The sequence below is a fragment of the Somniosus microcephalus genome, chromosome 32 (assembly GCF_052327205.1).
Source record: "Somniosus microcephalus isolate GS21.2 chromosome 32, FLI_Smic_1.0, whole genome shotgun sequence".
NCBI lineage: Eukaryota > Metazoa > Chordata > Chondrichthyes > Squaliformes > Somniosidae > Somniosus > Somniosus microcephalus.
In genome coordinates this window covers 39,936,569-39,964,083 of record NC_141018.1, presented here as the reverse complement: position 1 = coordinate 39,964,083, position 27,515 = coordinate 39,936,569, and the positions used below count along the sequence as shown (strand labels likewise).

At 42.5% G+C, this 27,515-nt stretch overlaps 1 protein-coding gene across 1 annotated transcript in view; it reads right to left on the bottom strand.

Moving 5' to 3' along the window:
- The window catches only part of otud7a (OTU deubiquitinase 7A), a 173,280-nt gene that overhangs the window by 24,468 nt on the left and 121,297 nt on the right, over positions 1–27,515 (bottom strand). The window contains exons 8-10 of the mRNA XM_085972475.1: positions 15,371–15,472; positions 15,156–15,283; positions 11,697–11,809 (exon numbers count right to left, since the gene is read on the bottom strand). Coding sequence (XP_085828601.1) covers positions 11,697–11,809; positions 15,156–15,283; positions 15,371–15,472 — 343 coding nt within the window. The remainder of the gene's footprint in view (positions 1–11,696; positions 11,810–15,155; positions 15,284–15,370; positions 15,473–27,515) is intronic.

Below are 27,515 nucleotides of genomic sequence, written 5' to 3'. Positions count from 1 at the left end.
TCGTCTTCCATGTTTACATTGGTCGTCACGTCATCCATTTCAGAATCTGAGCTGATAGCTTGCACCGAGTCCTCCTTCCCTATGGCTTTTAGGTAGTGCCATTCTATGTTTATTTTCTGCATCCACTCCCGCCCTAGGAGTGGTGGTCCTCCCTCAGGTAATACGTACAGATTCATTCGTGGGTGTTCTTTGCCCCTATCTCTCACTTTGACTCGTATTTTTCCCATGGGGTATACATTATGCCCCGTGTATGTCTGTAATACGAATTTAGTATTTCTTAAGGGTATGTGAGAGAATAGCCGGTGGTAGTCCTTTTGGTTGATGACTGATACAGCTGATCCCGTGTCCAGCTCCATTCGTACTTGGACTCCAGCTATTTTTAGTGTGACCCAGATCGTCTGTAGATCAGTTACTTTACCCACATTGTGGATTCTCAGACTATCCAGCTCCTGGCTGTTTGGGTCTGAGTCTGAATTTTGTTCGTCTGAACTCTTTTCAGCCACCTGATGCACCTTGTTGTACTTTTCTTGTGGTGGTGGCTTCCTTTGCTTGTTGGTCTTCTTTCCGGACCTGCATACCTTCGCGATGTGACCCAGTTTGCCACATTTCCTGCACTCTTGGTTCTTAAACCAGCACTGATTCTGGTCGTGCGTTGTCTTTCCACAACGGTAGCATTTGGAAGTGCTTGCAGTAATTTGGTCCACCCCGAGTGCCGCCGCCTTTAGCTGCATTTCCGCCGTTCCTTTCGCTGCAGCTTCGTGCGATGAAGCTATGAGGACAGCCCTGTCCAGTGTGAGGTCGTTTTCTTCCAGAAGTCGCTTCTGCGTTCCTTCTTTGGCCAAGCCGCATACGAACTTGTCCCGCAGCACCTCTGTCAAATTCCCTCCAAACTGGCAGTATTTCGCTAGCTTACGCAGTTCGACTAAGTATTCCGCATTGCTTTCATCTTTCCTCTGGGTTCTTGCGTAAAATTTAAATCGTTCAGCCAGCATCAACAGTGTGGGGTTCAAGTGATCCTTCAGCACTGCTACGATCTCTTCGAAGGTCTGGTCCACTGGTTTAACTGGTGCTATTAGATGTTTCAAAAGCCCGTATGTTTTTGCTCCCATCGAATTTAACAAAGTTATTGCCTTGTCGTCATCCTCAATTTCGTTGGCTTTGCAATATATTTCTATGCGTTCCACATACGTGGCCCAGTCCTCTATCTCAACATCAAAATCATTAATATTTCCTCGCTTAGGCATCTTCTCTTCTCGAGAACAACACAAGTATTTCTTTACTTATTATTGTTTTTCTAAGATGGCGGTTTCCCGCTTCTGTCTTCTTCCCCGGCGGTTTTCCCGCGGAAAATGGCGGCTTTCCCGCGCTTCTCGGCTCTCCCCGCCCACTTTAATGGCGGTTTTCCCCGCGCTCTTCTGTTCTCCCCGCCCACGGCAATGGCGGTTTCCCGCTTCTTCCCCTGGCAGGAGGGGTACACTTTCCCCCGCGGGCGATGGCCGCTGGCTACCGGTCCCCAGCCTGTGCGTCGGCTTCAGCGCTCTCCGCTGGCTTTCAGACCCCCAGCCCGCGCGTCGGCTTCAGCGCTCGCCGCTGGTTTTCAGATCCCCAGCCCGCGCGTCGGCTTCAGCGCTCTCCGCTGGCTTTCAGATCCACAGCCCGCGCGTCGGCTTCAGCGCTCTCCTTCCCGCGGCAGGCAACCGGCTCCGGGTACCCCCGATGACGGCGGACAGTTACAGCCTCTGAACTGGCTCTCGGCCAATTCCCGATTTCTCGGCTCTGTCTCACCCGGCCTGCTCCCGGTCTCGGCGCCTCTGGACCCGACTTTGTCTGGCTCCTTTCCCCCTCGACCGTGGTCGAGTGTACCGCCCTTATCCTCTGGTTTTACTCCTTCCTTATTTTCTTTTACTGTTCCCTTACTCACAGTCCGTGGCAGCCTTGACTCTCTTGTCGATCGGCTCGCTCCTCACTGTGGCAGAAGGGACCGTCAGTGCCTGTTGCAGATGGAAGTTTTCAATGCCAAAATCTTCCTCTTTGCTATCGCTGCAGCCTCGAGTTTTCACCCAGCAGAACGACGAGGGCGGGTGCCTCACTTCGACGCTCCTTAGTTGCTTAGGAACTACTGTTGCCGCAGGGTACGATCGGCCTCGTCGCCATTGTAAAGTCTGTGGTTTGTATTGTAAATAATACACAGACTCCAAGATTAACAAACAAAACAGGTCTTTACTATTCAGAGGTTCAGGCGATTCTGCCCTAGTTAACGTATCACAACCCTTATATACTGGTGTGGTCACTATCGGTATTACAGTATACATGAGCCAACAAATAGTGCCACACCTAAAGTAATGCTCTTAAAGGCGAACGGTTACATTCTATAGTTCCCTTAAAGGTAAACGGGTACATAAACTACAGGTACGATTCCATTGGTGCTGGCACCTCTGCTCCATATGCAAGCCTACAAAGTGATTGTACCAACCATGAAGAATCACAAAAGTTTACAGTATGCAAGGAAGACATTTGGCCCACTGTATCTGTGCCAGTTGTTTGCTTCAGCAATCCAAAACTAATCCCACAGGCTGTTCTCTTGGCATAGTCTTGTATCTTCCTCCACATCAAATGTTTATCTACTCTTCCCTTATAAGATGAGAGATCACAATGGAGCCAGATCCTGTTCTTACCTGACTGCACATACTCCCCTATCAGCTAGGGTTAGTGGAAAGTAATCGCGGGCAGGAACCCCGTCTGATCTTACCCATTTTGTAGACTGGGGCCCTGAGGTCACCTGTGGCACCATTATTGTTCCCAGACTGAGATCAGCAAACTCAGCACAAACCTGGGTTCCAATGTGCATGAATTAGTACTATACTGAACAGCACTAGGCCAATGGGGAAGCCCCATGTTATATGAGCAGTTACTCAGTATTTGAGCACGTTGCATCATATTCATGTGTCAGAGCTCTCCAAAAATCAGGACCAAAAGAAAACAATGATAACACCGACTGGGACATGGGAGACAGCCACCAGAGAAATAAACGACAGGCAAGTAGATTAGTGTCTGTTCCTTTAACCCAGGCCTCCTTCACTCCACCACTGGTGGCACAGCCTTCAGTCGCCTGGCTTCTACCCTCTCGAATTCCCTCCCCAAGACTCTGTGCCTTTCTCCTTGTAAAATCTTCTCCAAACCCAACCTTCAATCAAAAGTTTGATCCCCTACCTAACCTCTACCTTCCTGGCATGGTGTGCGGTTATGCCCAAGAATGGCTTTGGCTCATTGTTTACATTAAAGGAGCCATATTGTTCGAGTAAAGATTTTACTAAGGAATGCAGACAGATTTTACTCAATATCATAAATTTGTTTTCTTTATAAACAGTGGTCCTTGGAGTATTCTTTTGAATGAATTGGTAAAAATGACCAGAGGGTATATTTTAATAAGAAATAAGATAAAGCCAAAAGCAAACTTCCATCTCAACAGCACACCAAACGGCACTGAGGGATGAGGAGAATTGACAACAAGAAATCCATACAACAAAAATCCTAAACTCTTTCTTTTGTAGACTTCAAATTAGAATTAGAATTTTGTACTACAGTATATATCTATTCCCACCACATCGGTGTCAATTCTTGAAGCACAAAGGGTTTAATTTCTTAGGCACAGGTGAAAAACAGGTGAGCAGCAATTGAAAATCAGGTTGGTTGGGGGAGGGGGGGGGGGGGGGCGGGGTGGTACCTTGGCCGTCCCATTGGACTGACTGATAACATTTTCATGCAGGTCTGTAAAAAGAGCGAGCTGCCCCCCTGGCTAAACAGGCAGGAGGCTGCTTAAAAACCAAGGCCCTACGCTGGTTAAAGAACCCCGATTACAATTCTTAGGTACAAATGGACGAAGCGTCCATTCAGTGATCAGCCTAACCATTTGTCCTTAAAGGGACTGCTGGAGGCTTCTCAAAAAAGTGTTCAGGAAGTGCTTCTCCTTGGCCCACAAAAATAAAACTCCTGCCTACTGCCAGCGCATTCAAGGCTCCTCCCCTAGGATTGCCTTCCCCCCCATGCACCGCCTCCCCGACCTGCCTGCTGGCTCAGCGTGGGAGCTGACCAATTTCCTGCCCTCCCACAGCCGTTGAGCAGCAGTAGAGCACCCGCTTGGTGTCTGCAGCTCGCTGGCGGGATGTTACCGCCAACACCCACGGCCAGAAGTCAAAGATCGCTCCCATTTAACTTTCGATACACAAATCACTTAATCAATACTCAGAAGGTGTCAGCCGTGGCTCAGTGGTATCACTCTTGTCTCAGAAGGTTGTAGGTTCAGGTCCCACTCCAGCAGCTTCAGCACACAATTCAGGCGGACACTCCAGTGCAGTACTGAGGGAGTGCTGCACTGTTGGAAGTGCTGCCTTCGGATGAGATGTTAAACTGAGGCCCTCTTCTCTTTTAGGTAGATGCAAAAGATCCCAAGGCAACATCAATAAAAAACAGAAGAGCTGGTCAATGTTCCCTTTAATTTTTTTTGTACTGAGCAGGCCATGAACTCCTTTGAGCGCAACCGTTTCGTCTGTGAGCAAATTTTTACAACAACTTTTACAACAATGGCAGCAACAGCAAACACTTAAAAGCATATGTACAGTAATGCCATATTGCCACCCCACTGTCTCAAATCATGAGACAATCAGACAAGTTTCTATACAAGTTTAACATAACTTCTCTGCTTTTGAATTCTATAAATGAACCCCAGTGCTTTATTTACACTTTTATGGCTTTTTTAACCTGTGTTGCTACTTTTAATGATTTGCGAAGCTATACCCCTAGATCCCTTTGCACCTCTACCCCATTTAGACTCTTATTTTCCAAGGAGTAGGTCGCCTCCTTATTGCTCCCACCAAAATGCACCACCTCACACTTATCTATATTGAAATTCATTTGTCATTTACATGGCCATTCTACAAGTTTGTTTACGGTAGAATTAATTGAAAGCTTTTAGTTCATCATGTACAAACTCTATTTAAAAATAAATTACTTGTCAGAAGTGACTGGGATATAAAAGAACTGCATAATAATGCATTAATGCTTCAGAAACGTCACTCAGTTACACGGTTAGGCATCGACAAACAATCCAAAAGCCCAAGGTGAGCTGAAAGAGGCATATCTATTTGTGCAATTTGTATTCATTTTAAAGTTTTCAACATATTAGCCCATCCCCTCATGTCACTATAGCAATGACTGCACAAGCAGCAGAAGCAGTGGCTTTCCTGTGGCACTGTCGTGCTGTACATCCACAAAAGTAATTAGAATATTAAACACAATGCAACCAGACAACCAATAAATATGAAGTGCTGTAGTTTTTTAGTTCATAGTATTAAAAAAAGAATTGAACAAAAACGGGTATCTGTATTTTCAACTTCAATCACTTCCATTAATAAACGTGGTCTTGAATCAGCACACCCACCATGTAACATGTCAGAAATGCAGTGCAGAAAAACACATGCACAATTTGCATCACCGAATTAAAAACAAAAAGCAGGAAAAGCTATGATTTAACACAAATAAACATTCATCTTTCTTCTTGGACAGGAGAACCAATCAGACTGACTTGGAAATGTTTACTAATTTGTTGATGTAAAGAAGTTAATTTACAAATTTCGCTTCTGCTGTTTTTCTCTCAACCACTCTCCACAATATTAATCCCTGCTCTTATCACGAAAAGTGTTGAATTATTTTAGGCACTTCCCAATTAAACTAGTGGGAAACAAACTTCATTGTACTCTCAATTTTTAATCTCTTATTTCAAACATTTACACCAAATCAAAATTGTACATCAGGTTAATCAAAGTATTTTCCGTGTCTTTCTCAATAAACAAATAGTCGTTTCTTCTAAAGTAGCTTCCTGCAATTTTTATACATCATTACACAACTCGTTACTATTAATACTCCATTGAACTTTTAAGAGGAAATTTATATTTACATTATTCCTGGGAATTGTTCGGACTATAGAACGACAGACAAAATAAAATGGTATGTGTTTTTCCCCTTTTTTGGTTCTCTTCCTAAACATCTTAATGATATTTCTTTTTAAAGTCAATAAAAAGAAATATGTAACTCCTACAAATTCTCCCTTGCCCTCCCCCTCCTCAAAAGCATGGTTGCATGTTTGTGTAAAGCTACTCACTTCAGTCAATCATTCAAAATCAAATATTGAGAAATTTAAATTTTAAAATGTTTTAAGCAATTCAGACCCTCTTTAAAAGCGTTTGGACTTCAAGGTTGAAACTTGTTTAGATGAGAGGATAATTGATTTTTGTTTCTTCCAAAATCATATTCAAAACTTTGGGGGGAAAAAAGTGTTAACACTCATTTTTTGTGAAAAGTTCATAAAAAATCTTTAAATTCATTCAAGTCGCATTGCAGCTTTGACAGAAGATGTTGCTCCAAGTTTCTCTTTCCCTCTTCAACGCGGTCATTAAACATACAACAAAAAAATAACAAATAAACTCTAATTCGCTACCACAGGGAGTGGTTGAAGCGAATAGTATCGATGCATTTAAGGGGAGGCTGAACAAGCATATGAGGGAGAAGGGAATAGAGGGTTATGCTGATAGATTTAGATGAGGAAAGACGGGAGGAGGCTCGAGTGGAGCATAAACTGGTTGGGCCGAATGGTCTGTTTCTGTGCCGTATATCCTATGTAATCCTAATTCCAAGCAGCTCAAAGAAGAAAGTGAATAAAGCAGTTAAACTTCCTAAGAAGGCGGTGAGGTCATCTATCCTCGGCTTTGGCGATGAGTTGGGATCAGTTTGAGAAGTTGTTTCCTCTGTTTCTGCTGCCGTTCCCTCCGTCTCTCACAGACTCTGAGGTACAAACAGGGACACAAACTTTTCCCCCTCATAACACGATTTAAATAACCCTGATAGACTATCAAAAAGAGGACAACACCTGGCAAAATTTAACTGTAACTTACTGCGGGACATTCAACATCACTTTCCCATATTTATTTCCGGCTTTAAACAATTTTCTGAATTAAAAAAAAGTCATTTTTGTATCACTGGGGGCCTAAAACTTGTTTGCTTTAGCCTCCTTCCAGTGGCCATTCTACATGTGCTGTGCCTCCACCTGTGTTATTTCAAAGTGCGGCCGCCGCTCATTCCCCGGAAATGGACTACACGCGTCTGGACCCTCACCCCCTCTCTGCCCCGTCCCCCTCCCTCTCCCCAGTCTCTCCCCCCCCTCTGGTTTCTCTCTCTCTCTCCCCGGTCTCTTTCTCTCTCCCCGGTCTCTCTCTCTCTCTCTCTCTCCCTCCCTCCCCGGTCTCTCTCTCTCTCTCTCTCCTCCGGTATACCACAAGCCGGCACAGAAGGCTACAAAGGCAAATAATTATAGTGCGGGGGATTCTCCCGCTGTCCAGCTGAAAGTTCAAGGTGTAAGGGAGAAAACCAAACCCATGAACCATCGGAACACACACGTCAAGCGCTGCAATTGGGATCGGCTCGGAGGTCGCAAGACTCGCAAATGGGTCTGTCTGGCTTCCCGGGGCCAGTGTGTATTGGGCCCCTTCCCCACTCCAGCTGCTGTCCAGTTCTTTGCAGGGCCTTTCAAGTGAAGTGCACGGGAGCTCGGGGATCAGTGCGTGTGCGCAGCCGTGCACCTTAAAGGGAACAGTGGATCTGGTCATTTATCTCGCTGCTGTTTGCGGGAGCTTGCTGTGCACAAATTTGCTGCAGTGTTTTGCTACATTACAATAGTGACTACACTTCAAAAGTACTTCATTTGTCATGTGGGACGTCCCGAGGCTGTGAAAGGTGCTATAGAAATGCCAGTTCTATTTTCTGCATTCAAAAACCTAAATTGGGAAACTTAAAAGTGACTCATTTTTAGCCTTCACGCCAGCACAAGGCCTATACTTAGGTCTGATCATACTAAGGATATTATTAACCTGGGTTTTTGGTTCTGTTTGTTTTCCGTTAAATAAACCATGCAGTATTTTTTGAATTACGGCTTTCTCCAAAACAAAGAAGAAATAATCAATTAACAGATAAAAAGCAATAGAGGTGCCACAGAGATGAGAACATGTGTAGGACATTTTGTTCCATGTTTAAGAAAATATTGCAGAGCCGGATAGATCAAGCAGATCCCAGGTTCTACCTCCAAACTGTGCTGCTTTAGCTGATCAGCTGGGCCTGTGGGGAAGGCAGAGTGATTCTGGAGGAGAGGGAGAAATCAGCCAAAGCTCTCTTATCCTATGGAAAATGCATCAGCTAAGGACAAGAATAGGCTTGGCTATGTTGCCCTCTGTGGTCAAATCCTGTCTAGCCTGAAACATTAAGGCTGACTGGAGGGCAGCTGGCACCTGTGGACTGTAGGCCAGAATGAGTCGGCACCCTTAGGAGAGGAGAGGAAAGATTGGGAGGGGAGAAAACCAGAGATAATTGGGTAAAGAAAACAAAACACAAAAAGTAACTGACTGGATCTGCAAATAACAGTAACATATTGTATAAATTCAACTCTTCAACCCTTCAATCCTTTCAGTCCCAAAGAGGGAGTTGAGTGCAGAACTTGATGTGGTGAGTCTTGCAACAGCCAGCTACCCAGATAGGCAGGAGTATTTAAAAAAGTGAAATAAAAGTGGGTGATGCAAAATAAAACTTAATCTAATGAGTTTTGTTTACTTTCCCCCTGTGGTCTGCCACTATTGTCTGAACTCTGCAGCAGTACACAATAAGGTTCAGAATGCACTAACCACAGCTAACAAAGCACAGCATTAGCTTTTCCTGTTCATTTTGTATCCATTCCTGTTTGCTTATAAAGACAGTCTACTGTACAATCAGTGCTGGCAGAAATGCATTCCTTAGTTCAATAGTCTGACTCTTTAAATGGTGAGAAACTTTCAAATGTTGGTATTCAGAGAGATTTGGGTGCCTTCATGCAAGAAACACAGAAAGCTAGCATGCAGATACAGCAAGCAATAAGGAAGGCAAATGGCGTATTGGCCTTTATTGCAAGGGGGTTGGAGTATAAGAATAAGGAAGTCTTGCTACAAATGTAAAGGGCCTCAGTGAGACCACACCTGGAGTATTGTGCACAGTTTTGGTCTCCTTATCTAAGGAAGGATATACTTGCCTTGGAGGCGGTGCAACGAAGGTTCACTAGATTGATTCCTGGGATGAGAGGGCTGTCCTATGAGGAGAGATTGTGTAGAATGGGCCAATACTCTCTGGAGTTGAGAAGAATGAGAGGTGATCTCATTGAAACATGTAAGATTCTGAGGGGTATTGACAGGGTAGATGCTGAGAAGTTGTTTCCCCTGGATGGAGTGTCTAGAACTAGGGGGGCATTGTCTCAGGATAAGGGGTCGGCCATTTAAGACCGAGATGAGGAGGAATTTCTTCACTCAGAGGGTTGTGAATTTTTGGAATTCTCTGCCCCAGAGGGCTGTGAATGCGGAGTCTGAGAGTATATTCAAGGCTGAGATAGATAGATTTTTGGACTCTAGGGGGAATCAAGGAATATGGAGATCAGGCAGGAAAGTGGAGTTGAGGTTGATGATCAGCCATGATCTTGTTGAATGGCGGAGCAGGCTCGAGGGGCTGTATGGCCGACTCCTGCTCCTATTTCTTATGTTCTTATGTTCTCTGTCTAGGTTTACATGTGAAGAATGGTCATTAGGGTGAGGTATTGGAGGGCGACGGACTCCTGTGCAATCATAACCCAGCAAGAATCAGCAAGGAAAGAATTTGCAAACAAACAAACAAATAAATAAATAAATAAATAAATAAATAAAGAGACTCTCATCTACGGCAGTCTCGTTAGAATGCAACGTCATGAAATGAAATGTCACTTATTCAATCCCAGGTTTCAGTTCTGATTTATTGGCTGATGTTGTTGGGGACTGTTGGCCTTTCAACAGTAGCAGCTGATTAATGTATGACATCAGCTGTAGTGTGAGGAATATGGAAACACAATGATACCGCATTGCATTCTAACATCTCACATCTAGCAAACACTGGTGGAAAAGATTTATTACCACAATTACAAAAGGTCAGGTCAGTGAAGATCAAGTATTGAGGGGAGGGGAGAACAAATGTATGCAATTAAATTTAGCTGCAGTGTGCCACTGACCTTTTTGTCTGTTTCAGAACCAATAAGAACGGCACTACTAAACCTCCAATATTATGCAATTAGATTTACATACACAATTTAAAACCTTTTATAAATACAATTTTAATTCAATTTTTGTGGTAGACTGGCTGAGGAGGGAAAAGGCTGTTTTTTTTGTAAATTAAAAACAAGGCTATACAATTTTTTCATGGTAAACAGAGTTTCATTATTATGTTATATATATATATAACCATTATATTTAAACGGTGCAATCTGTGCCCCATGTATTCAGTCTATTTCACTGATTTTATGTAATGGAACCATACAATGGGTAGCACTGCCTGTTGAAGTGTTCCTTTGAACAGAATGGAAGTATTCTTGAGCTCCACTGTGCAAAGAGCAGAGACAAAGAATTCTGCAGAAAATAAACTTTGGAGAATTATAGATTTAAAAAGACTTGCATTTATATAGCACCTTTCATGACCTCAGGACATCCCAAAATGCTTTACAGTCAATTACATACTGTTGAAGTGTAGTCACTGTTGTAAGGCAGGGAAACGCAGCAGCCAATTTGTGCACAGCAAGCTCCCACAAACAGCAATGAGATAAATGATTAGACAATCTGTTTTAATGAGGTTGGTTGAGCGATAAATATCAGCCAGGACACCGGGAAGAACTCCCCTGCTCTTCTTTGAAATAGTACCATGGGTTCTTGTACATCCCGAGAGCGCATGTGGGGCCTCGGTTTAACGTCCCATCCAAAAGACGGCACCACCGACAGTGGTGAGGTGTCAGCCTAGATTATGTGCTCAAGTCTCTGGAGTGGGGCTTGAACCCATAACCTTCTGACTCCGAGGCAAGAGTTCCACCACTGATCCAAAGCTAACCTTCAGATTAACCACTTATAGGTCTGTGTCACTACTTGCTAAACTTCCCATTTCATTTTCTAATCTTTCATATACTTGCCCTCTTTTTTCCCCACTCTCTACATTAGGCTCCTGTATAAATGATCAGTACTCGGCATTTTCCATGTAGATGTGCATCAATGTCGGGTACAACACCCTTTATAGTGACATTATACGGCACAAAGATAACAATTTCAGTTTAAAACTGTTTAATATCAAATTTTGTTCCTCTTCCTCATTGCATTATGACTTGCCAATGGCTGCTATTCCACTGATGAGTGCAGCTGACGTTTCTGAAATAATCTTTCCCCACCACTAGATGCCCCTGGTTTCTGTTGTAAAAACACTACAGAATTTGATATAGTGACAGATTCAACCTGATCTGAGCTGCACTACAACCACCACCAAAAGCATTAAATCTGATACAGAAACAAGTCTGATGCCCTGCTCTAAACTGCAGTTTGGGTTTATATATTTGCTCATTAGTTACTAGTTGGTCACCATCTGTATGGCATAAATTGTGGTTTGAAAATAAGTGATTTACATTATGTAAAAAAGAACTGTGTGTGGTCCTTGTATTTAAACTGGATAACTACAAAAAACACAAGGTCAGAGATTGGAAGAAGAAACTCAAATAATTGGAATTTGTTGCAATCGCAGACATGCTAAAATTAGTATGAACAGTTAAAGTCACCAAAGTAGCCACTTACCCACCACAGGTGCCTGTATTCTTACTGTAGTGTGTGCGAGGCTCACTGGAAGCCAGTTTAAGCAGCTCATTCCACTCTCGCTCCCACTCCTCTTCAGTGTAAACCAAACCAGACTAGTTCGCCAAATGAGAAATAGACACATCATTTAAATTTGAGGCCACATTTTAAATGTGTTTACATAATTGAATATTTAAGTTGTTAGGAAAACTATGATTTAACAGATACATCATACCTTGTGCTGGCATGTCTACATTGCAGAATCACTGATATTCTGAATTCACCCATTTTACACGGTTAGGGGGCAATTAGATGCTGGCGGCAACATTGAAGCAACAGGTGCAAGACTGTGCCTGTACCGTGCGTGAAGCTGCTTCCAGACCCAGTTCTTTACTTCGCTGTATATGGAGCTGCCACAATGTTGGGAAAAGATCCATAAAGGCTAGCAATCCTGTTGCTATCTTGTACAATTGGGCCGACAGCTCAGCCGCAGCCAAAACAAAATAGTGCCCCCACAATGTCTAGCACTGTTAGTGGCAGAGATTTATGTTTTCTGATGTCGGTGCTTTGCCCCCAGAACAGTGAGAAATTATCTCTTGTGGCGGAGCAAGTCTTTGGCAGTGGAGACACTCGCATCACCTTGTTTATATTGCAATGCCGCCTTGGTGACATGGCTGTAATACAATTGACGTAAGAAAACTACTAGGCACTTGGTCTAAGTATTAAACAAGGCTTTCATCAATTGATTTTCAACATGGAGGTCTAGTTGTGTCCTTCGCTAGTTCCTGTTAAAGAATGTCCTCAGCAAGCTGGGCCCATGCCCAAGTATTTATACTCGCCCTGGACAGCGCCACCAGCAGGCCGCCCAGTATCATTTCATAAGTAATTTCCACATGAATGACAAGATTCATGTCAACAATCAACGTATTAGTGGACACGGGGACATTAGCAAAGTTATACTACATATGTATTTTTAGGGCTAGAACTGCAACTCCAAATATTTTAAATGTTGTTGAGTAAAACTGTGTAATGGAAACAACTGGCATTACACACCTATCTTATTTAAATAAAATCTCAGTGCAACAAGCTTGCCTAGTTTTAGTGACAAGTCCATTATACAAAAGCTATTTAACAGTCAAGATCGGAAAATCTTTCAACAAATTCTGAATTCTATTTGATAAGAAGTAGCTTAGACATGTGACAGGAAGTAGCTGTGTGTTCAGGTGGTGTTAACAAGTCAGGGAAACTAACCACATTTTGTTCATTGCAGACAAGTCGTCAGGTTTTCTAGCTTCATGCAAACAAGAGATGTTAGAAAACTTGAGATTTACTCAATAATGTAAGGCTTGTTAATGCATCAACGTCTTGACTATATACAAAGAAGCAAGCATAAAACTATGCTTAACGTAGTCCACAAATAAACAAGCTATCAACTTTATGTGAATAGGATCACTGAATCTATAAAAGATTACTGAAATGTACAAAATGTGGTTATCTCGTTCCATTACTTCTGGATATTAAATAAGATTAATGCTCAATTAAAATATGATTTTGAAAGGCAAATTCTCTCCCTCATCCCTCAGATTGGCATTTATAAGTCACAGAAGTGTTTGGGTGGCAAAATAACTTCTGAAATGAATGCAGCATCACCAGGCCGATTGCAACTCATCTTGTTCAGAATGCACTCAACTTACATTAAAAATTGATAAATTTGTCTGACCAATGTTATGTAGATAACGATACAAATGAAATAGTTTCCAAGTTGTCAGTTGTTCCAAAGTTAACCTTGACAGCAGTCTCATCACTTGGATATGGACTTGAACAGGATCACTGACGAGAGTTGTGGACATGTCTAAAAGTACCTTGCACGCTTACCTTACTGAGTGAATACGAATATGAATTTCAACATAGATAAGTGTGAGGTATTACATTTTGGCAAGAAGAATGAGGTCACATATTACTCAGAAAATAAGAATCGAAATGGGGTAGAGGAGCAAAGGGATCTGGGGGCATAAATATATAAATCACTAAAAGGTTAACAAGGCCATAAATAAAAGCAAACCAAGCACTCAGGTTTATTTCTAGCAGGACAGAGTTGAAAAGTAGAGAAGTTATGCTAAAGGTGTATCGAACCTTGGTTAGATCACACGTGCAGTATTACGTACAGTTCTGGTCGCCATATTATAAAAAGGGTATAGAGGCATTGGAGAGGGTGCAAAAAAGATTTACAAGGATGATACTAGAACTGCGAGTGTATACCCATCAGGAAGGGCTAAACAGGCTGGGTCTCTTTTCTCTTGATAAGAGAAGGCTAACCTAATAGAGGTCTATAAAATTATGAAAGGTTTTGATAGAGTAGACAGAGTATTTCCACTTGTGGGGAAGAGCAAAACTGGAGACCATCAATGTAAGAGTCACCAAGAAATCAAATAGGGAATTCAGAAAAAACTTCTTTACCCAGAAAGTGGTGAGAATGTGGAACTCACGACTACAGGGAGCGGTTGAGGCGAATAGTATAGATGCATTTAAGGGGAGGCTAGATAAGCATACGAGGGAAAAGGGAATAGAGGGTTATACTGATAGTTAAGAGGAGGAAGGATGGGAGGAGGCTCGAGTGGAGCATAAATGCTGGCATGGACTGGTTGGGCCGAATGGCCTGTTTTTGTGTTGTGTATTCTGTGTACTATGCCCTTTGGGCAGTCTCATGATCATTCAAATATGACTCAATTGGGTTCAAATTCAGAGATTGGGCAGATCACTACAGCGCACAGAAGGGTTTTAAAAGTTTCAACACATCAGCATGGGGAAAATATATTTGTTGTACAGTCTAGTTGCAGAAGTGGAATATGCAGCTTAGGACAATGTCCTTGTTAGCCTGTTTATCGCTATGAAATATGGGTCCCCCCATATCACAGCTGATCTGGAATCTAAGATAATGAGGATGTAGGTTTCCATAAATGTTATGGCAATACTGCAGTACAAAAAAGCCAGTGTAGAATATACTGCTAGCCACTCACAGATTCCATTCTGCAGAGAACTGAGACTTTAATCTCCATTTTCAGAAAAGATTCCGCATCACTATCCAAATATGCTCACTTACAGCTCATTGTAGCTAGCTACAAAGCTTAAAAAGACTAGTCACAACAATACCAAAGATCTGAAGAATGGATGGAAATATCAGCCGTATATATCTGAACTGGTGAAGTATGTGAACTGGAGCTATCTGACATTGTTAAAATCTATAATGCAAAAATATGCTGCATAAAAATTCAAATCATACCCGAGACCAAAAATATTAAAGTTCTGTGAGGAAAGTAGAATGCGTTACTACTCTACCATAAGCAAGGCTCATCCAACTGTGAGCTTTTTCCAAATGTCCCATTTTACTTTGTGCCTAATGGCTACACTGTCACTAAAATTACAAAGCCAAAAAAGACAGCAAGGTCCATTGTGCGCACCAACCTCCTTATTTTGCTGCGTCTGTTGCCACCTCCATCTTCTCTTCAATGCATCTCTTTCTGTGCCCTTTTTCATCATGGTATAAAGAGCTTTTCGAAGCATCAGGTCTCTATCATGGAAACCCCACATACCTTAAAACACAAATAAAAGCTTCTTTAAGTCAAGCCTCTGAGCAAACTGCAACAAAATAAATGGGATATACTTTATGTATATATTACCTAGAGAAGCTGCGTGTAAGAGACAGTTCCCATCCCCTGTTGTTGCTAATGGCAGAAGACGCTTGCAGCTTGAACAAACAACTGACCACCAATTTAGCCGACCTGTAAAAATAGAAAGGCAGTTCACAAGTAGCACAGCAGCATCGTTATCTGTTGAATTTTACACAGCTTGAGGCCTCACACTATTCGGCAGGGGTTCAAATTTATTTTATTTGGTGGCATACATAAAGTTAGTAGCAATAAATGAACATTCATCTCTTCACTTTAGTTGTTCACCATCACACATTTGTGGTAGCAACATTAATGGGCAGTGACAAAAAAGACATGCCTTAAGTTGTCAATTTAATGTGACATGGGTTGGAGAATTATAAAGCATTAAGATATCAAAAAGTCAAGTGATATCATAAACCACACTAGTGAAGATTGATCAGTGTCAATGTCATCTCAACAGGTTATATCCTTGAAACAGCCACGATATGCAATACTCTTTACAGAAGTTTGTATTAAAAATTAATTTCTGTAATTTTATTCCATTCTCTCCTGAAAACACCAATTCTTGTTGGAGTATGGATCCACAGCATGGTGAGGGAGTAGCCATCCTTCATTTATAAGCCTACAGAGTGAATATTAGCTGGCTATTGTGACTGTAAGAGCATCACAGCAGAGGCTGATCCTCCCCTCACCTCACAACCACACACAAACCCTTTCCAGCAGGGGTCAGTGGATAGCAGTTGTGAGCGGGAACCCGGACTGATTCCACCCCCCACACCCTTGTCCAGAGGGCTGAGGTGAACTGTAGAATCTCACTGCCACTCCAGTAAAGATCAGCTAACTAACCACACCCTGGATACTAACTTTGAGGTGTCTGGTCTGTACAGCTTAGATCTCCACTGATTGGTGCCTTTATCAAGCAGGCCATCACAGAAGCTATCCAATCAAGTCACATTACTTAAGGCCCAGACTGGCAGCTATGTCTTTCAGGACTCGGCCAGCAGTGGTGCTACCGAGCCACTCTTGGTGATGGACATTGAAGTCCCCCACCCAGAGTACATTCTGTGTCCTTGCTACTCTCAGTGCTTCTTCCAAGTGGTGTTCAACATGGAGGAGTAATGATTCATCAGCTGAAGGAGGCGGTTGGTAGTAATCAGCAGGAGGTTTCCTTGCCCATGCTTGACCTGAAGCCATGAGACTTCATGGGGTCCAGAATCAATGTTGAAGCCTCCCAAGGCCACTCGTTCCCGACTATATACCACTGTGCCACCACCCCTGGTGTGTCTGTTCTGCCGGTGGGATAGGACATACCCAGGGATGGTGATGGAGGAGTTTGGGACATTGAAAGGTATGATTCTGTGAGTATGACTATGTCAGGCTGTTGCTTGACTAGTCTGTGGGATAGCGCTCCCAATTTTAGCACAAGTCCCCAGATGTTGGCGAGGAGGATTTTGCAGGGTCGACTGGGCTGGGTGTGCCGTTGTTGTGTCCGTAGCCGGTGAGGAGGTTGATGCTGGGTGGTCCGTCCGGTTTCATTCTTATTGTTTTTCGTAGCGGTTTTTTACAATTGAGTGGCTTGCTAGGCCATTTCAGAGGGCAGTTAAAAGTCAACCACATTGCTGTGGGTCTGGAGTCACATAGGCCAGACCAGGTAAGGACGGCAGATTTCCTTCACTAATGGAGATTAGTGAACCAGATGGGTTTTTAAGACAATCTGATAGTTCCATGGTTACCATTACTGATACTAGCTTTTTATTCCAGATTTATTTCATTAACTGAATTGGATTTGAACTCACGTCTCCGGATCATTAGTCCAGGCCAGTAACATAACCACTATGCTACCGTTCCAGAAGCAAGATAATACATATGTAAAACTTGTGGCCCTTTATCAGAGCGATCATAATATGATCGAGCTCTCAGTCGAGATGGAGAGTGAGGAAATTGAATCAGAGACTAAGGTCCAGAACTTAAATAAAGGGAATTACGAGGGTATGAGACGGGAATTGGGTAAGATTGATTGGGTGGTGTTTCTGGGGGGATTGACAGTGGATAGACAATGGCAAGCATTCAAAGATAGAATGGAAGAATTCCAGAACATGTTTATACCGGTTTGGCATAAAAATAAACCTAAAAAGGTGACTCAACCGTGGATAACGAGGGAAATTAGGGACAGCATAAAATCAAAAAAAAGGGCATATCAACTGGCAAAAAAAGCACCAGACCGGAAGATTGGGGGCAGTACAGGATACAGCAGAAGAGGACAAAGGGATTAATCAGGAAGGGGAAAATAGAATACGAAAGTAAACTTGCAGCAAAAATAAAGACAGACTGCAAAAGCTTTTATCGGTATATCAGGAGGAAAAGACTGGTAAAATCCCAAGTCGGTCCCCTGCAGTCCGATTCGGGAGAATATATAATGGAGAATAAGGAAATGGCAGACCAATTAAACTCATACTTTGGTTCTGTATTCACAAAGGAGGACACAAATAACCTCCCAGGAATATCGGCAAACATAGGGACTAATGAGAGGGAGGAGCTGACAGAAATTAGTATCTCTAGGGATATGGTGTTGGGTAAGTTGAGGGGACTGAAGGCCGACAAATCCCCGGGGCCTGATAAACTACATCCTAGGGTACTTAAGGAGGTGGCCCTGGAGATAGCAGATGCTCTAAGGATCATCTTCCGGAACTCCATTGACTCGGGAACAGTACCCGTGGATTGGAGGGTAGCTAATGTTACCCCAATATTTAAAAAGGGGGGTAGAGAGAAAGCAGGGAATTATAGACCAGTAAGCCTTACATCGGTTGTGGGCAAAATGCTAGAGTCCATTATTAAGGATAAAATAGCGGAGCACTTGACAAATGGGGAAAGGATCGGACAGAGTCAACATGGATTTACAAAGGGTAAATCGTGTTTGACTAATCTGCTGGAATTTTTTGAGGAAGTAACTGGTAAAATAGATGGGGGAGAGCCAGTGGATGTGGTGTACCTTGACTTCCAGAAAGCCTTCGATAAGGTTCCACACAAAAGATTATCATGCAAAATTAAGGCTCATGGAATTGGGGGGCAAAGTATTAACGTGGATAGAGAACTGGCTGGCGGATAGAAAACAGAGAGTTGGAATAAACGGCTCGTTTTCGGAGTGGCAGGCAGTGACCAGCGGGGTGCCGCAAGGATCTGTCCTGGGACCCCAGCTGTTCACAATATATATAAATGATCTGGATCAGGGAATTGGATGCAATATTTCCAAATTCGCTGACGACACTAAACTAGGAGGAGGGGTGGGCTCTGACGAGGATGTCAGGAGGCTACAGTGCGATTTGGACAGGTTGGGGGAATGGGCGGATACGTGGCAGATGCACTATAATGTGGATAAATGCGAGGTTATCCACTTTGGGGGTAAAAACAGGAGGGTAGATTATTATCTAAATGGCAATAGATTGGGAGATGGGGAAGTGCAGAGGGACCTGGGTGTTCTTGTGCACCAGTCACTGAAGGAGAGCATGCAGGTGCAACAGGCGATCAAGAAGGCAAATGGTATGTTGGCCTTCATATCAAGGGGGTTCGAGTATAGGAATAGGGATACCTTACTACAGCTGTACAAGGTGCTGGTGAGACCGCATCTGGAGTATTGTGTACAGTTTTGGTCGCCCCATCTGCGGAAGGATGTTCTTGCCATGGAAAGAGTGCAACGGCGATTCACCAGGCTGATACCTGGAATGGCGGGAATGACCTACGAAGAGAGATTAAATAGTTTGGGCTTGTACTCACTGGAGTTTAGAAGATTGAGAGGGGATCTCATCGAAACATATAAAATTATGGCAGGCCTGGACAGGCTGAATTCAGAGAGAATGTTTCCAATGGCCGGGGAGCACAGAACCAGGGGCCACAGTCTAAAAATAGCGGGCAAATCATTTAAAACAGAGATGAGGAAGAATTTCTTCACTCAAAGAGTGGTGAGCCTGTGGAATTCCCTGCCACAGAGGGCTGTGAAGGCTAATTCAATAAATATTTTCAAGAGAGAATTGGATATATTTCTGAAGGCTAAGGGGATTAAGGGTTACGGAGAAAAGGCGGGGACGGGGTACTGAACTGGTAAGATCAGCTATGATCTCAGACGAGGATCAGCCATGATCTCATTGAATGGCGGAGCAGGCTCGAAGGGCCGAATGGCCTACTCCTGTTCCTATCTCTATGTTACTATGTTACAATTTCTTTCTCTGGCACTTGAGCTTTGAATGGTTGCCCACCCCCTGCACTATAGGGGGAAATTACACAAGCTGATGCACATCAATGTTGTGCTATATACAGTTTGAAATTTCTGCCACTGCTACTTTAACTATAACTACTGGTATTTACCTTTTATGTAAAATAGCTCCTAAACACAACACAAGGACAAAATGCACCATTTTACTACTGCCTTTTCTTGCAGTTGAAGTCGATAATGGCATCAAAATATGTTGATGGGGTGAGATGAAGTAAGGTGGGAGGAGGCTCGTGTGGAGCATAAACCCCAGCACAGACCTGTTGGGCCGAATGGCCTGTTTCTGCGCTGTAAATTCTTTGTAATTTTGAATCAAAATGCTATTGTTCCACATGATTTTGAAAGTTTGGTACAGTGTCAGTGACTCCACATGTGATTATATAGCATTAGTGCCATAACTGAAGCATTAATGATGTTTAGTAATGCATTCTAGCTGTATATTTCCAGTTTTCTTAAATTAATAGATATTTTTTCATGGCACGCTACAAATATCATTGCAAGGTCATGCTGTGATCCATATCAGCAATCAAGCTGGGAGATAAATTTTCTTCTTGAACTATTTGTCACAAGCTCACGTCAATGTTACATTAATTTTATGTCACATCCATCAATCTGTATCTATATATCTAATTGACAGTCAAGGTGGTAGATGCATTATACAAACTGTAATAAATATTACACCATATTTATTACTATTGAAAATTAATGGGCAAGATATCAACTAAACTGCACCAGTCTATTTCAGAACTCCTCGCTTATTACTGTCTATTCTGTCCTTTGGTAAAATGGACCTTAAACAAACAGATATATTATGATTTATTTAGACTCATATGAGAGATCTTTTTCCCCAATGGTCTCTATAAAGCTATTCATCACTTAGTAATGTCCTTGAATATATTCAATGTGATGAACAGTTGTGCATGGAGAATATCTAAAAATGCAGAATAAAGCTAGTTAATGTTGTGGCCTCTGCAATGCCAGTATTTGTCACCAAATTTAGTTTGGTTAAAACGATTCCAGATCAAAAAACCTAAAAGGGCAAATCTGATACCTGGAGCAGATCAATACCAAATGATGTACACATGTCCTGTGACCCTATGACATTACAATATTTTAAGTTTGGTAAGAAGATCAATATCACTCTTCCAAAGTCTTAAAAATAACTCTGTTTGAAGACTATGCATTCATTAAACTAATGTCCCTATCCTCGGAGCTAAACAGACTGTGATGAATCAGTGTTCTTCGTACTCTGAAGGATTAATTGTTTACCTGCTTGCTTTGCTCTGAAGTCAGTCAGTCAAAGTAAAGGAACTCATGATCAGCCTAACATCAGTAGTAGGGAAAATGCTAGAGTCTATTATAAAGGATGTGATAACAGAACACTTAGAAAATATCAACGGGATTAGACAAAGTCAACATGGATTTATGAAAGGGAAATCGTGTTTGACAAACCTACCGGAATTTTTTGAGGATGTACAGGAAACTTCACGATATCCGGCACCGACGGGACTGAGCTGCTGCCGATCTATCAAAACTTCTGGATAGACCAGCGCTAATGTTGAAGGATACGGAGGTTTTCATCTCCGTATCTGACAACAAACACTGTTGCTTAGCAACAGCTTGTAAACACTTGGCCTGTACCTTGGAAGCGTCTCTGAAGCTGTTGCTAAGCTACAGAGATGCTTTCCAGAGACTGACTGTTTAAAAAAAAAAAAAAAAAAACGCTAGAAGAAAAAAAAACCTAACCAAAACAGCTGCTGATTTCTGCCATTAGATCGAGGTTTCCGGACATACAACCTCCGGATAAACCAAAGTTTCCTGTAACTGGTAGAATAGATAAGGGAGAACTAGTGGATGTGGTGTATTTGGATTTTCAGAAGGCCTTTGATAAAGTCCCATATAAGAGGTTAGTGCGCAAAATTAAAGCACATGGGATTGGGGTAATATACTGGCCTGGATTGAAAATTGGTTAACAGACAGGAAACAGAGAGTAGGAATAAATAGATCTTTTTCGGGGTGGCAGGCGGTGACTAGTGGGGTATCGCAGGGATCAGTGCTTGGGCCCCAGCTATTCACAATATTTATCAATGATTTGGATGAGGGAACCAAATGTAATATGTCCAAGTTTGCTGACGACACAAAACTAGGTGGGATTGAGGGTTGTGAGGAGGATGCAAAGAAGCTTCAAGGCAATTTAGACAAGTTGAGTGAGTGGGTAAATACATGGCAGATGCAGTATAACGTGGATAAATGTGAAGTTATCCACTTCAGTAGGAAAAACAGAAAGGCAGAGTATTATTTAAATGGTGATAGATTGGGAAATGTTGATGTACAAAGAGACCTGGGTTTCCTTGTACACCAGTCACTGAAAGCAAACATGCAGGTGCAGCAAGCAGTTAGGAAGGCAAATGGTATGTTGGTCTTCATTGCAAGAGGATTTGAGTACAGGAGCAAGGATGTCTTACTACAGTTATACAGGGCCTTGGTCAGACCACACCTGGAGTATTGTGTGCAGTTTAGGTCTCCTTACCCAAGAAAGGATATACTTGCCACAGAGGGAGTGCAGCAAAGGTTCACCAGACTGATTCCTGGGACGACAGGACTGTCGTATGAGGAGAGATTGGGTCGACTAAACCTGTATTCACTAGAGTTTAGAAGAATGAGAGGGGATCTCATTGAAACGTATAACATTCTGACAGGGCTAGACAGACTGGATGCAGGGAGGATGTTTCCCCTGCCTGGGGGGTCTAGAACGAGGGGGTCACAGTCTCAGGATACAGGGTAGGACATTTAGGACTGAAATGAGGAGAAATTTCTTCACTCAGAGGGTGGTGAACCTGTGGAATTCTCTACCACAGAAGGCTGTGGAGGCCAAGTCACTGAATATATTTAAGAAGGAGATAGATAGATTTCTAGACACAAAAGGCATCAAGGGGTATGGGGAATATGTTATTGAGATAGAGGATCAGCCATGATCATATTGAATGGTGGAGCAGGCTCGAAGGGCCGAATGGCCTACTCCTGCTCCTATTTTTCTATGTCTATCAGATGCAAATGGACTTGTGTCTAGCACATATCATGTGGTTCAGGCCAGGGGCCATTTTACCTGCAGGATGCCCACTGACAGCCCAGATGCAGAGTTTCTCACAGCAGGGCGTGGTCCTCAAAGTGTCTTACAGAAGGAGTTGATGGACAGATAACTGCCCATAGGAATATATTTTGACAGCCTGATACAGCTCCTTAGGTGTTTCAGGGCCAGCTGAGATATATTTTACACCTTCAATCTTCATCGGGACAGATAATTCCTCACACACAAAAACAATAACTTATATTTACACAGTGCCTTTAACGTAGTAAAACGTCCCAAGGTGCTTCACAGGAGCGTTATCAAAAAAATTTGACACCGAGCCACATAAGGGGATAATAGGGTAGATAACCAAAAGCTTGGTCAAAGAGGTAGGTTTTATGGAGCATCTTAAAGGAGGAGTGAGAGAGAGAGAGAGAGAGAGAGAGAGAGGTTTATAGGGAGGGAATTCCAGAGCTTAGGGCCTTGGTAGCTGAAGACATGGCCACCAGTGATGGAGTGATTAAAATTGGGGATGCATAATGAATAATGGTCAACGTGTGCTATTATAGGAGTTAGTAAAGTGTTGTGCATTTTATTACTTTCGTATCAGAGAAATAGGCGCAATTTGAAGTTCTGTAAAAAAGTGAATTGGTTCATCTACAGAACTGGTCTTTGGTACAGAGCATGAGAAAAATATCTGGCGCCCAAATGGAACATGTCTTTAATACAAAGATTGAAGGTGGACAATGGATTCTTTTCCCAGAATCACCAAAATTATAATTGTGTCAAAAACAAGCTTCCTGCTCACCATGAATGAACCCTGTAATGGCGAATCAGAATACATCAAACAGTGAACACCCTTAAGCTGTTTAAATATACTGTATTGGGGAGAATCTGATACAGAACTATTATACTTTTGACAAACTCCACGCTGATCTGTTCAAAGTCGGAAAATATTCACCCTGGTCTCCTTCACTGATGCTTTGGTTTATAAAGGTGACAAATCTCAGTGGTGGAAAATGAATAATTACTTACTATAAGTAGAATCTTCTTCATTCTTCGATTGAAGTTCAACCTTCACAGGTAACTATTACTAGCCATCCACCGGGGAAATTGCCAGAGGACACTTCCCTTTACGAAATGTCCTTCCTTTGAAGATTATGCAACCTCTTTCTGCTCTATATAAAATGAGCCGCACTCAGAGACTCAGCACCAGCTCTTGTCCTAAAAGCAGCGTGCTGACCAAACCTTTAGTGGGACCACAAAAGCTTTGGTAAATCAGTATTAAGAAAGCTCCAAAATTCACCAGCTCAGGAGGAAGAGGTTCAAGATTCAGAGGGAATTCTGTACATGGAGGTTGAACTTCAATCTAAAGACTCAAAATATTCTATGCATCTATTATCCTTCATTTGTTCAACCTTCACAAAGTAGAAACATAGCAAAGTAGAACAGAGTCTTGTGGTGGGCTTCTTCGAAACTAAATTTTCAGGCCTGTTTAGAACATTGATACAGCAAAGTGCAAGGAAACACACCTCGTCATAGTCACTCAATGTTCTAACCTCTGCTTAATAATGAGTTTAACTAGGACTTTTCCCAAAACACACAAACAACTGCCTAACGCAACAAAACCTCTGTTTCGCCCACCGAAAATGTTAAACACTCTCCACAGTTCTGTTGGCAGCACTCTCATCTCCAAGTCAAAAGGCAGTGGGTTCAAGCCCCACTCCAGGACTTGAGCACATAATCAAGACTATTCAGTAGAAATACAATGAGACAAGTAGAACTCTGACACCATTATCTTCCAAGACAAATGAAATACAAACAATATGAATAGCAATATGTGGTTTGGTTAATGGATTGTGCATTCTCAGCTCCGAGTCAGATGGCTGTTGGTTCAATCCCAATATTTGAGCACATAATTGGATTGACTGTATGTAGGGCGTGGTGTATTACTGGGAGGTGCTGTCTTTCAGATGAGGCCCTGTGGTTTAGGTGGATGTTAAAAATTCCATTCCAGTATTTGATGAGGAGCAGGGAGGTTTCTCAGTGTTCTGGCCAACATTCTTACTTCAACCAACACCACCCAAAATAGATTAACTGGCCATTCATCTCATTGCTGAAAATATTTATTCATACCTCAGATTGAGACGACGTCATATTCTGAATGTGTTGGAGAAATGCAATCGGATTGCAGCGGGTATAACAACAGCCTCATTTTTAAGCTTGCACAGTTCTAATTTAATTACATCAGTTCTTCGGGGGAATGTTGAGAAAGCAGTTAAAAAAGCTTATGGGATCCTGGGCTTCATAACATAGAAAAATAGGAGCAGGAGTAGGCCATTTGGCCCTTCGAGCCTGTTCCGCCATTCAATCTGATCATGGCTGATCCTCTATCTCAATACCATAATCCCGCTCTCTCCCCATACCCCTTGATGCCTTGTGTCTAGAAATCTATCTATCTCCTTCTTAAATATATTCAGTGACTTGGCCTCCACAGCCTTCTGTGGTAGAGAATTCCACAGGTTCACCACCCTCTGAGTGAAGAAATTTCTCCTCATCTCAATCCTAAATGTCCTACCCCATATCCTGAGACCCCTCGTTCTAGACCCACCAACCAGGGGAAACATCCTCCCTGCATCCAGTCTGTCTAGCCCTGTCAGAATTCGATACGTTTCAATGAGATTCCCTCTCATTCTTCTAAATTCTAGTGAATACAGGCCTAGTCGACCCAATCTCTCCTCATACGACAGTCCTGCCATCCCAGGAATCAGTCTGGTGAACCTTCGCTGCACTCCCTCTATGGCAAGCATATCATTTCTTAGGTAAGGAGACCAAAACTGCACACAGTACTCCAGGTGTGGTCTCACCAAGGCCCTGTATAACTGTAGTAAGACGTCCTTGCTCCTGTACTCAAATCCTCTTGCAATGAAGGCCAACATACCATTTGCCTTCCTAACTGCTTGCTGCACCTAAATAGAGATATAGAGTACAAAAACGTGGAAATTATGATGAACCTGTATAAAACACTGGTTCGGCCCCAACTGGAGTATTGTGTCCAATTCTGGGCACCGCACTTTAGGAAAGATGTGAAAGCCTTAGAGAGGGTGCAGAAAAGATTTACGAGAATGATTCCAGGGATGAGGGACTTCAGTTACGTGGATAGACTGGAGAAGCTGGGGTTGTTCTCCTTAAACTAGAGGAGATTTGATAGAGGTGTTCAAAATCATGAGGGGTCTGGACAGAGTAGATAGAGAGAAACTGTTCCCATTGGCAGAAGGATCGAGAACCAGAGGACACAGATTTAAGGTGATTGGCAGAAGAACCAAAGGCAACATGAGGAAAAACTTTTTTACTCAGTTAGTGGTTAGGATCTGGAATGCACTGCCTGAAAGGGTGGTGGAGGCAGACTCAATCACAGCTTTCAAAAGTAGGTGGATAAGTACCTGAAGGAAAAAAAATGCAGGGCTATGGGAAAAGGGCATGGAAGTGGGACTAGGTGAAATGCTCTTGCAGAGAGCTGGCACGGGCTTGACGGGCCGAATGGCCTTCTTCCATGTTGTAACCATTCTATAATTCGATCATTCACATTTTACATATGGATGTGATTAAAATAATTTACCACTCCAAATGTTCTTTTTATGCAACTTCAAACCTTCGTGAAAGTCTGGTGATGCTATTATCTGAACTATGATGTACTTAGTGACAGCTTCTGTAATCTGTCACCTAGTACAGCCTATTAAATGGGTACACATAATAAATACCCGATTGATATAGCTCAGGCTTTGGATTAGATTCCTTGAGGGTCCAATGGGAGAGTTCCCCTGAAACAGTCGTTGTGGTCAAGTTTTGTGGGAAGGAAAGGAAGTTGTACAATTCGAGGGAATTAGTTCATGTTCTTTAGAGCTCTCTGGATTCTGGACTAATTACACACAAATTTAAGGGATGTTGGAATCAGACAAGTTCTCTTCTGCAAAAAAAAGTAACAAAGACTGTTAGCTGACCTTGGAATCACCAAGCCAATTGAAGATGCATTCACTCAAACCCCAAAAAAGCATGCGCACATACACAAACAAACTCAGACATGGAAAGAAAGTAATACAGGTACATGAAAGTATCACATTGAAGAAACTACCTCCTTTGAAGATATTTATACACTAATTCTTGGGAAAAATAAACAATACATCTTTCTTCTCACTTTCATTTTCTAGCTTTAACCTTTGTGGAGACACTGGTGTATCCTTTGGGGACGTGAGCACAGCTGCAGCATAGCCAGGGAATCCACCAGGAATTGCTGAGTCAGTTGACAAGATATCAAGGGACTTAATTTATTCGGAGTTACGGAACATTAACAACAGAATGTTAGGCCCTCAAGGAAAAGAAAGGGTCCTGTGAAGGATATGTGAGGCTAACGACAGGAGGGTTCAGGGAACAGATGGCACCAGAAGAAAATTAAGGACTCTGTGAGCCACCTGGCAATGGTTTTTGATAACTCAAGCTAGCATTCTGCATCAGTACGCTTTAGCTTTGGTCAAACTCAGTGAAAACACCGCTCCTGAGCAGCAGCTACCACTGCAAAGATCTGACTTGCACTACTGAAACACATTCAAAGACACAGAAAGGCCAACAGAATCCTTGGTTTTGTATCAAGAAGTATAGAATTTAGAAGCAAGGAGTTAACGTTGGAACTTGTACAAGACCCAAGTTTGGCTTCACTGGTAATAACACTGTGTACAGTTTTGGTTATATGAAAGATATAAAAGTAATGGGAAAGATCCAGAGGTCACTAGGCTGTTACCAAGGATGGAAGATTACAAGATTAAATT